Raw genomic sequence first — 12,102 nt, 5'->3', positions numbered from 1 at the left:
TATTATATTTACATGCTTCCAGCTCCCGTTTCTGCTCGATGACAGCTCGTACTTTTCCTTTTTCTCCCTCCCTCGCTCACAGACACATAACGTGTATGGCAGTCCATTCTCCCTGCAGCACGGACTACACTGCCCATGAGGCTACATTCTTTAGAGCTATACCGGTAGCATTCTGCCTATTAGCTTAGCACAACAACAACAAAAAAAGGCACTCTCTCACCCAGGAAACACACAGTAGCAAAGAGAGCGTCACCATGTAACCATGGCAACCGTAACGCTGCAGCCTGGAACAACAGAACGTAGCTGTCAAACAAAACCCAAACAGTCCTGACCCGCCACAATATGAAACAGGGAAGTGCCGCCGTGTATTTTGTATTTTAAATACGTAACGGCGGTACATGTATTCCGTTACTCCCCAACACTGGTCATAGGGAATTGTTAGATTGTTGGAGATTTTTGTTATTGTAAGGTCTTTATTTTTTAAATTTTAAGCAACCGAAGCGATTGAGGTGACTGCTGTTGTGAATTAGTGGTGTATAAATGAAATTCAATCGAATTGAACTGAAATCTGCTTCAAGCTATAATAATTTCTGCATTCAGAGAAGAGATGTTTAATGCAGTTATTTTAAAATAACATGACTTACTTTCTATAAATCCATCCATCCATTCGCTTCCGCTTATCCTTTTCAGGGTCGCGGGGGGTGCTGGAGCCTATCCCAGCTGTCATAGGGCGAGAGGCGGGTACACCCTGGACAGGTCGCCAGTCTGTCGCAGGGCTAACACACAAGGACAGACAACCATTCACACTCACATTCACACCTACTGGCAATTTGAATTATCCAATTAACCTATCCCCACAAGCTGCATGTCTTTGGATGGATGGCTGGATGGACTTACTTTCTATAAACAAGTTCATAGTGTGAGCTTTAGTTTTGCATTTCACCTGCATGTTTCTTACAATAACTAGCTGGTGTGCATCTTTGTGACTCAGCTTATACAATTTATAATTGCACCTTGCCAAATATACTTGCTAAAGTGGGTTGATAACTACTCTCAGTTCTTGTGAACTGATAGAACGCTTGTAAACAACCCAAGAACATGCTAAAAAAGAGATTTCAAAACAGACTTCAATGAGCGATGGTCCATGTTTTGTATACATACTAGCATGTGCACGGAGCACAAGTGATGATCCAAAATGTTGAAGACTGCATTTTGACTCAGGATCACAGTGATCATAGGGAATTGTTAGATTGGAGATTTTTGTATGTAAAGCCTAAACAGGGTGCGTTAAAGTGAGAGGGACACAGTGTTTGAAGAAGCTGTGTGAGCGCACAGCACAGGAAACGTCTGCTTCTGAACAAAGGCAAGTGTCCTCTGGGGAAAGGTCAGAGAACGACTGTGATGTGAAGGAAAAGAAAAGCAACAAATGAACAGGTCAGTGGCCAAAGAAAGTAAAATCAAAGATTAACTCTGGGAAACACAAATTGATGTCAGGTGGCTACAAGTTATCCAGAGGTACGTTTTCAATAACCTTTATTAGCATAACAATAGGAGAACAGCAGCAGTATTATTTGTAAAATGCTCTTTAATAAGGTGCTGGAAATATCTGACAGTCATGTTTGTTCTTTTCCACAGAACATTTATCACCAAAACCCGGGACACCACAGTGTGACCGGAGCGTGTGCCACAAAACAGAACAACATGACCTTTTACAAAATTTACACATAAAATAGTCACAGTGTAGAGGAGAGGGAGGCTGAACGCACTGCGCTGGGCAATTAAGGCAACGCGTCCCTTTTTTTTTTCCCGTACAAGAAAAAAAAAGTGAAAGAAAGAAAAAGACGAAAAAGCACCAGGAAACGGTTTAGAGGACCTAAAGGAAAACACAAACACTTCTGTCATAAGTGATGTGCAAGGCAAAGACACAAACATGAACAAGTTAGAAATGTAAGTGACAGATGTTTGGTGCAAAACACCCGCTGGTGCTTCGGAGACCAGCAGCTTGTGTAATCCAGTCTGTATAATAAAACAACCTGTCTCATCTTTGTGGATCTCAGCAGGGGTTGAACTTTTCATCCTGTTATGATTTTTCTTTTTTAACTCTAGCTTTGTTAGTGTTGAGATGTTGCCAGTAAATACTGGCAGATTTCTGAGGAAACAAATGAATAAAAACGATCACAAAAAACAAAACAAAAAAAACCCCAAACGAATGTCAAATTAAAAAGCAAACCTCCCAGAAATTGATACAGTTATCTATAAACAGGCAGATCACAGAGAGCATTTATTTCTTCCACATGTGCAGCAGATTGGTAGAAGACTCCAGGTGTGTCTGGTCCCGGCTCACGTCTCGAAATCTGGGAGATTTTTCCATGAGATTGGTCTCGAGAGGCTGAAAACAGGGTGCGAGTCCCTGCCTCTCACTGACAGGCAAACTCACCACGAGCACATCTGTAACAGCCAACAACACCAGGAGATCCGGTACAGCCAGGCCTGCTGATTGGCTGAGGAAACGTTTCCTTTCCACCCTCGTTAGGGGCACACCTCTGATGCCGTGATGTGCACCTTGTAATTTCGAGCGTGTCCAGTTTCTGCAGGGATGATGATCAGGAGGAGGGATGCAAACAGCCGCATGGCAGGAAGGCGGGAATAGGGGGGGGCACACTGATTACAGCTTCAAATGTTACATCATCAGTTAATAAACAACCGTCCGTCATGCTGTACCCGGTAAAGAAAACTCAAGCCGTCACAAAAGCTCGTTTACATACAAACACTGAGACAAAAGGAGGTAATAACGAGTTAAATAGTCATATGGCGTTGAGTCGATCACCTAGAAAGAGTAAACATTGAAATCACGCTTATTCCTAAAACATTACGTGTTAAAAGAGCGCAGGTGGTTCACTTGCCCTTCATCTCCCTTTTCTCATCTTCGTTGTGCGAGAGTTATCATTTAGTCCTTTATTATTCGGCTGCACGTTTGCATCCTCGTAGTGTCACACGGAGACGAAGACGTCCAGGTAGAGGCGATCGTAGGACTCCCTGAAGAAGAGGATGAGGACGAGGCTGAAGAGACAGGAGCCAGTTAGACACCAGTTCAGCCACGACACATCTAGATGAAGACAAGAAAGGGAACGAGCACGAGTTAGATTTCTGTTCAATCACCAAAGAGCTTTAAGCCTAATTAAACCAGACCCCTATCGAAATGGTTTGGGACAACTGTGCATTCCTCATTTCAACCTTCAACCTTTTCCCTCTTGGCTTCCTGATAAATTTCAGTCAGTACCACTATATTTAAAAGAGATCCCACAATTCACCTCTGTGCACATATCTGGAAAGCATAAGCTGAGTAAGAAGCAACCTAAAAAGCATCGCTGTATTTGTATTTTCACACTGAACACTGGTGCTCCACAGGGGTGTGTACTGAGCCCTCTCCTGTACTCGACTGCACAGCCACTAGAAACTCCAACATCATTGTAAAGTTTGGTGACGACACTACAGTGGTGGGTCTTATCACCAACGGTGATGAGACGGCTTACAGGGAGGAGGTCAGCGCCCTGACCCACTGGTGTCAAAACAACCATCTCACCCTCAACGTCGCAAAGACAAAGGAGTTGATAGTGGACTTCCGGAGGTGCAGAGAAGTACACACCCCCATCACCATCAACGGCGCTGCTGTGGAAAGAGTGAGCAGCTTCCGCTTCCTTGGTGTACATCTGGCTGAGGATCTTACGTGGTCAGTACACACAAACAAAACAGTGAAGAAGGCACAACAGCGCCTCTTCTTTCTCAGGAGACTGAAAAGATTCGGCATGAGCCCCCGCATCCTCAGGACCTTCTATCGCTGTGCCATTGAGAGCATCCTTACTGGATGCATCACCACCTGGTACGGCAACAGCACCGCTTACAACCGTAAAGCTCTCCAGAGAGCAGTGCGGTGTGCTGAAAGAATAATTGGAGGTGAGCTTCCCTCCCTCCAGGACATCTACAGGAAGCGGTGCCTGAGGAAAGCGGGGAGGATCATCAAGGACTCCAGTCACCCCAGCCATAAACTGTTCAGACTGCTTCCATCAGGAAGGAGGTTCTGCAGCATCCGGTCCCGAACCAGCAGACTGAGAGAAGCTTTTTCCATCAGGCCATCAGACTGCTGAACACTTCATAGACACCTCAGCTTCACTACTGGAACTTCAACATTATGCACTCCACACTGTACATTAATGCCACTGTTTTGCACAATATCCAACTACCAACCTCTGTATATTTTATATTTATTTTATTTTTACTCTATTTGTAAAATATGTACACACACACAGTAATATGCATACACTCTTATATTGTACATATATTTATTCATATAATTCTCAGATTTAGCCATTCTTATATTTGCTTGTTTTATGTTATTGTATTTTTGCACAACTCTGTTGCTTGTGAAGCTCGCGCACAAGAATTTCACTCACATGTACTGTACCAGTGTACCTGCACATGTGATGTGACAATAAAAGTGATTTGATTTGATTTGATTTTTTAAATGTGCAAAAGGAGCATCAAACTGAGGGTCAGCTTTGATATCACCTGAACTGAACTGCAGCAAAATCTTGGTTAGGCTCTCATCATGGCCAATTAAGACTATCATCATGGTTAAATGACTGTGGTGTTGGTGGTCACGTCAAAAAATAAATAAAAAGAATCTGAAAAGGACACAAGCAGAGCTCCTGGTGCACAGCAACAAACCGCTACATATGACACTTTATAATAAAATATGACTCCACATATATACAGAAACCTAAAGGAGATGTTCACATGAAATGACATTGAATGATTAATTAGCATTAACAGCCCTAATGGCTAATCAACAGGAATTTCTGACATGCCACACAAAACAGAAGCAGCCTGCGCTGTCTTTCATAATCACTCTCAATAAATTCAATGATATTGGCAGTGTTCCCTATTATCATTGACCTACACTTGAACCTAAACATGGTGCAGAATGAGGTGTTCTATTTTCTCTGCTCTGTTCAAGCTCCATTAACCACAGGAGAGGTGCTCTGGCTGTCTGCAATAATGCTGAATCTGGAGGGCACATGGGAGCCTCACACCGGCGCTGAACCGTCGGCATCTTAACTCACCAGCACTCAGACACATAACCTCTGCTTGTTCAGCCTCCGTGATGCGTGCCACAGACTGTCATCATGCACGCTTGCACGTGCGCGCGCGTAAACGCGAGTCTAAAGCCTGGACAAAACGCAAATCGATAAACTCTTTCTTTCACGTGCGTTAAGCAGCCCTCGCTGGGAAGCTGCTGCGAGTTGCAGGTGTTTGAGACTCTGTCCTGACAAAGATGTTAGGCTGAAACTTTCCCGCTTGGTGAAGGCCAATATCTCAGCCAGGATACAGGCTGCAGTGGAAGCAGGAAGCTGACAGAGTAAATAGAGAAAATCAGGTTGTAACAGGCAGCAGAATCCAGGAATACACGCCAGGACAATGTGTCACAACTCACACCGGCTCAACTCCGTGTCCAGTCGGCATCCTTTTCATAAAGTCATTAATCAGCTGACCAGATCAATGCTTGAAGAGCTCGCTGCTCGGACTGCACAGTGCAGCCTCTTTGTGGTAAATTATGAGTCCTGGCCGTACGACACAAATCCACATGATTGATGCGTCGCCGCTTTCGTGAGGAGGAATAATGTGCGGCCAGAAGTGCGAAGATGAAAGTAAAGGATAAACTGGGGCAAAAGGAAGGTGGTGAAGGGGATTGGATAAAGGTGTTTGCAGAGTGAAGTCAAGACTCCTGAATCAGCCTCATTAATCAGAACCGTGCGAGTCGGACAGCAGGAGGCCTGGCAAGGAGGCAGGTTAATGGAGTTGTGTTTTATCTGACCTGCAGTCTCTGTCTAACTGTCTCCCTATCTTCACGTTCACACAACAAAGACGTGTCCGTTTAAAGTTAGAGACAAAGTGTGCGAGCGTGTGGGTCTGAGCCCACGGCCCTAAATGAATGCTAATGTGGAGTTTAGCAATCGGAGTAATTCAACAAGTGATGCCTTGAAAACGGCCAATTACTCCTCTCTGATTTCTAAAGATGCACGTGAAGCCAAGTATGGAGGAGAGTTCAAGTCTGAGTGAGCGAACGGGAACTCAGGAGCAGAGGATGAGAAGATTAAAATTGAATAAAAGGAAGCAGCAAAGAAAGAAGTGAAAGTAGCTCCAAGTCTTTGAAGATCATCCGATCACCTGTTTGCTTTAATGACCATTATAATATCTTAACGCTTCCTCTGCAAACTTTCCTTCAACATAGCGAGCAGCTGATTTGTCTTAAACTCAAGGCTGAGCAGCTGATTTGTCTTAAACTCAAGGCTGAGCACTTACTGGACGATTGGTTTTGAAACACTTAAAAAGCTTGGAGAGACCCATTTTCATCATTTTTCTACAGTATTTTTTTTTTTATAAATTCCCTCTTGTGCTTTTTCTCATGCTGTTACACATTTGATTATTAGGCTTTTATACTCAGCACTGAAGCACTTTGTGGGGTTTTTAAGTTACTGATAAACAGGTTGTCTAAGAGGAAGGTGGTGATGATGGGGAATATTTTATGAAATAGAAGCCGAGGAGCTGGTAAAACCCATTTCTGTAAAGAATGTTTTCTCTCGTCCTTTTTTGTCCTCGTATCTCGATCGGTCCCTACTAATTGTCCCTGTCAGTGCTGCTATGGCATTATGAGGATGAATGAACTGCTCCAAGTTTAAAAACACACACGTAAAACTTAATGCAGTGGGTTTATTTTTTATTTCCAAACCTTGTCTGGTTTATTCGAGCTGCTATGGTGGAGTGTAACTGCAACGACAGAGCAAAACTAAATGTGCAGCATGACATCGTCTGCCCCTCTGTTCACAGAGCATGCAGCCTGCTCATTAGGACACATTGACATACCGTGTCATTGTCTGACAGTTTACATGACACCGCAGAGTAAACATTTGATCCGATCTTTGTAGTCTCAGAAGCAACGAATAGATAAGAAGCATTACAGCACCTGCAGTAATAATCATGCTGCATTATTGTGGTGATCAGTTGAAAATAAATAAATACATTTTCTGTCATACGATTGCATCACTGTGTCGGCCTGTAGAGATCTGTGAACAGGAAAAACTCAGATCACATCCAGAGGCTGTTTATTATCATGGCCGTCGCCAAAAAACGTGACATTTATCCATGTCAGTGGTCAAGGTCGATCTTTAGATGTTCTGCCCTGAATGTTCAAAAATCAAGTGATGAAGACCTGAAAGTCTTAAAAAAAGATGAACCATTTATCTATAACAGACTTGTGTTTTCTGACGCAAAGGAGGGAAATAAAAGTGAAAGACTGACTTTTTTTGGGTGACTTTCATTGTACTGTGCTATCAAACACTATCAATCTAACATCAAAATCTACTCCTGCCTAATGCTCACGTCTGCTCTGTGAGATCGTGGGCCACGAGCAGCCCACTTTGATCTGAAGTTTGAATTATATTAGAAATAATATAGAAAAAAGTGCATGTCTCAACATGTCTACATAAAATTCTGCAGCAGTAAATGAACAACATCTGCCAGCATGTCTAAAATGACACATAAAGCCAATGCCGATAAGATCACGATCACTGTATACAAGGATACAAGCAGCATGCAACAGGTGGCAAAGTTATATTTCAAGCCACTGGATCATTTGCTATTTTGTGAAGTTGTTTTAATACTGCCAAAGACCTTGTTCTTAACCAGACCTAACCCAGTTTAAGACATTACTATTCCATAAATAATCCTAATGACAGCATTTCTGCACGGGCAGCAGAGGGGCACACGCAGACACTGAATATTACAGTCGAGCTCAGCGCTCGTATGAATAACAGTTCTTGTTGGAAAATGATACACGTGGCTTTGATTTCATTGGAAGTTGATTAAGCACTGAAGTATGAGAGGAGATTCTTGTGAATTGTGGAGTAGTTGTAGTAGTAGTAGTTGTTATTTATTTAACAATAACAATGTGTTGAATAATGACTTTAAAGATTGTCAAAAAATAATATAAAATAGTGCAAATACTGATAACAGTGCAAATGTTTGCAATATAAAAAATAAATGAAAAATGTAAACATCTATGTTTAGTGAACTTTGCAGTGTTGCTCTGTGGTGCAGCTACGACACTGTAGCAAAGTTTACACACTGTGTCTACTTGATCCACGTCTGACTCTGAACCCATAATGTTTCCACACCACTGAAGTTTTTTACCTCTTTTCAACCAACAGCAGTCACTCTCCTCTCCAAATAACTTCTGCTTAGCTTTCCGAGCTTCCCGCGGGTCCTCTTAATCAGCGGTCCCCAACCCCCGGACCGGTACCGGTCCGTGAGTCGTTTGGTACCGGGCCGCGAGAGTTGAAGCTCAGGTGTGAAATGTATAGTTTTCAGGGTTTTTATCGGTTTTCAGCGTTATTTTGTTATCGTTTTTATCGTTAACTCGGTTTTCCTGGGTCTTTTCACGTGTGTTATGAATAAATTTTCTTTTTTTCAGTACCGGTACTAGTTTTATTTTGTTGTATTTATCCGCGACACCTTAAAGGCCGGTCCATGAAAATATTGTCGGGCATAAACCGGTCCGTGGTGCAAAAAAGGTTGGAGACCGCTGCTCTTAATTGTTGTGACACGTGTTGGAAATGCAGAGAGGTGCGCTCGATTTGCCACACGGAACAGCGCGAGAGTAAAGCACGAGGGAGGGGCTAATAATCGGCTCAGTCATTTTTAATGATCGTTGAAAGCCCAGATCGTAATCGAGATTAAAAGTCGATTAATTGAGCAGCCCTATTGTGGAGGGATCAAAAACAAAAAGAACAAAAAAACAGGTCCCACTCATGTTCTTGTTATTCAACTCTGCTGAAGTTTTAATACTTACCTATTCAGATTGTTTTGATTCGAGCACTGATGGCATTCTTGACCATCATCACAGGACATTAATGGCAATCCGACTGATCGCTGATGTCATGAACTACACTGAACTACACTGAGGACACCGCTGTGAACACTGGACAGTTAATCATAATAACAGCCCATTACTACGACTGCCGCGGTCAGCAGAAAGGTGCTACAGATGAAGACTGCGACGTGTGCCGACAAGCATCTTATGGCCTTAATCAGTCTTAATTGAGGTCAATGCGGCGGTATAATTAATGAAGCTCGCTTCTCCTTTACGGCCGTCGCCTTTGTTTGAGAGGATTGGGGTCACGCATGAAGATGGCGACCTCAGCTTGGTGTAAAGACCATCCATCACAAAATGACAACTGTCTGCGTACAGGTTGGTGAGTACACTTACTTAAGGAGATCACTGAGAATGAGTGCAAAGGTGTGTGTGGCACTGTTGCAAAAATGAAAAGCAGCAAATGAAACTTTTATTCTCTCAGGAATGACTGAGTCCTACACAAGGAAAGGTTGTTTGCCTTTTCTTTCTTTTTAACTTCTCCGCCATCTTTACAGGGGCTTGAAAAAGGCAGCGAAGGCGTTTTCACTTCAGAGACTATAAAGTTTCGCCAAAAGAAAAAGAAAAGAAACCCTGGGACCTTAGAACTGTGCCAATTATTTCTCAATAGTGAATAATTTGTGTTTTCCTCCTATGCAACAGAAGTTCCACTCGTCCTCCACCTCCTAACGCTCTTCTTCCTCCACAATACCTCTCTGCTGATTTGCATTCTCTCTACAAAATGACACAAATGCGCAGCAGATGAAATCGGAAAAGAGGGACAAGCACAGATCTACGGCCCAGAGGCTCCGTTCATGTCTCTGAGTCACATGGTTCAGAGACTTTGTCATGTTTTAAAAAATTCCCAAGTCAAGAGGCCAGTTAGAGCTCACTGATCCAAGACCAGCTCCTCACAGATATTAAAACGGACAAGAGGGTAAATTCATAAACGCCCCCTCGCTCTCAGGGAGAAGGAGCTATAATTCAGAAGGCATAACGAGGCAGTGGGCAGCCAAAAGGAAAACCCTAAAATGAACAATAAACTGGGAATAGGTGGACATCTTTAAAGGCGAAAGTTGCCATATTCATGAATATCAGAAGGTGAAGCGGGTTTGAAGTTTGCACATTACTTGCTAAATACAATATGAGAGTAAAGAAAGGACATTAGAGCAATTAGCCAGCCCGCTGAAACACTCCAAAGGGAATTTACATAATAATCTAAATTTATTCTTGCAGGAGTGATAATGCTCGAGAGAACAAACAGAACAGAGTGCTGCCAATTTATAGACCAGGAAGGACACGGCCACCTGCCTTTTGTTATTTTAAAGATCAATGGTTACTGTCACAGTTTAATATCCACACTCAAATCGGACACTTCTCCCACAGTAGATTTACACCAAGTTTTCTATTGGACTTTTCTTGGCTGCTTTATACCCGATCATTTTCAGAGGGGTGTGTGTGTTAGGTGAGTTAAATCCACCTTACAGTGACCGATAAATCATTCAGGCATAAAAAAAGGCACCTAACTCAAATAGTGAACTTAGGCTACGTTCACACTGCAGGCGAAAGCGCATCAAATCCGATTTTTTTGACCCTCTGCGACCCATATCCGATCATGGTGTGACAGTGTGAACGGCACAAATCCAATATTTTCAAATCCGATCTGGGTCACTTTCGTATGTGGTACTGAATCTGATACATATCCGATGTTTTAGAAAGCGACTGCTGTTTGATGGTCACGTCGCATTAAATCCGTCTTTTACGTCACTGACAATTCAATTCAATTCAATTCAATTCAATTCAATTTTATTTATATAGCGCCAAATCACAACAAATGTCGCCTCAAGGCGCTTAGACACAAGACAGACGCCAATTATCAGCCGGAGAAGACATCGCGAACGCTTCCTGGCCATCCGGTGAAACTGTTGGGAAGACAACGTTGGAGAAACGTGAACATTTTATTTGTTCTGTATAATCTGCAGATTCTGACAGAAATCTGCAACTATCCTTTGAAGCACCGCTCCTCTAAAACAGCAATAAGGATCATTATTAGGTTATTTACATTATTATGTAAATAACAAAATAACTTAAAGCAAAAATTGGAAAACGTGAAGTCTGAAGTCTTTATATTAAGGGCCATCAGTCAAACAATACTGTTGCTCTGGGTCTAAACAGAGCGCGTTGTGTGTGACGTCTTCTTTTGCTCATTCGGGCCGCTTTGAGCGTTCACACTAGAGCGCGTTTGCTGTCGCATTTTATTTGTAGTGTGAACGAGCAGACAAAAAAATCAGATTTGATCATTAAGACCTGCAGAGTGAACGTAGCTTTAGTTATGTCTACATATACTAGACAACTTAGCAACAAACAATTAAAGCACATTTTTCATAGATTCAGCTAAAGAAATAGGAAAGATGAAAATGCATTTTTGCACCAACAAGGTGATTCCTAAAGAAGTATTAGCCAAAAACATATCTCAGCGTGCTGCCAGCAAACTCATATGAATTTTAAAACACTTGAAGGGACATCATCAGCATTGAACTGGGCTCCCAGGATCCTGGATCTCATTACTGAAGCAATGTGGGATCCATATGACACAAAATGCAACAAAAAGCAGCCAAAATCCAAAGAAGAGCTTTGAATGTCCTTCAAGAAGCCTGGAGAACTATTCCTGAAGACTGCTTAAAGAAATGACAAGAAAGCTGCCAAAGAGTTCAGGCTGTGCTGTAACGTCATGCATGTTTTAACTCACTGCACAAATATACCTAATAAAATATAAAAAATTAGGAGTACCTCAAGACTTTGACACAGTACTGTATGCAAGGATTACTTTTTTTTTTTAAAGAACAGTTCTGCACTGATGTGGTAATTAGGTCAGATGAGACAGACAGATACCCATCTATCTGTGGCAAGCTGAAACTGGTGTCACTGTGCCTTGAAGTTGAGCCGATAAGTCTCTGAAACTGCTGGAAGTATGGAAGGAAAGGGCACTCCATCATTTGACATGGTGAGGATGATTGTGTAAAGTGCTTTGCATTGGTTCAAAATTCATATAGGTGTTCTTTTAGTTTAAGAACATAATTTGCATCACTTCAAACTATTCAGTAATTCTGGAAGACCCCACTGCAATCAGGAAATGT

General features: G+C 42.4%; 1 protein-coding gene and 1 long non-coding RNA gene across 2 annotated transcripts in view; both read right to left on the bottom strand.

The window, feature by feature from the left end:
- slc49a4 (solute carrier family 49 member 4) overlaps nucleotides 1–12,102 on the bottom strand; it is a 78,069-nt gene that overhangs the window by 14,615 nt on the left and 51,352 nt on the right. The window contains exon 9 of the mRNA XM_085135994.1: nucleotides 421–3,106. Within this exon, the coding sequence (XP_084992120.1) occupies nucleotides 2,991–3,106 (116 nt within the window). The 3' untranslated portion in view covers nucleotides 421–2,990. The remainder of the gene's footprint in view (nucleotides 1–420; nucleotides 3,107–12,102) is intronic.
- LOC146500060 (uncharacterized) lies at nucleotides 5,066–10,812 on the bottom strand. Its single transcript, XR_014869891.1, has 2 exons — nucleotides 6,357–10,812; nucleotides 5,066–6,326 (listed from the first exon to the last, which is right to left on the bottom strand). It is a non-coding gene; the product is annotated as an uncharacterized LOC146500060 (long non-coding RNA).

Source organism: Neolamprologus multifasciatus, chromosome 16 (assembly GCF_963576455.1).
Source record: "Neolamprologus multifasciatus chromosome 16, fNeoMul1.2, whole genome shotgun sequence".
NCBI lineage: Eukaryota > Metazoa > Chordata > Actinopteri > Cichliformes > Cichlidae > Neolamprologus > Neolamprologus multifasciatus.
Note: the sequence above shows the minus strand (reverse complement) of the source record. Positions and strands in the feature narration are given on the sequence as shown.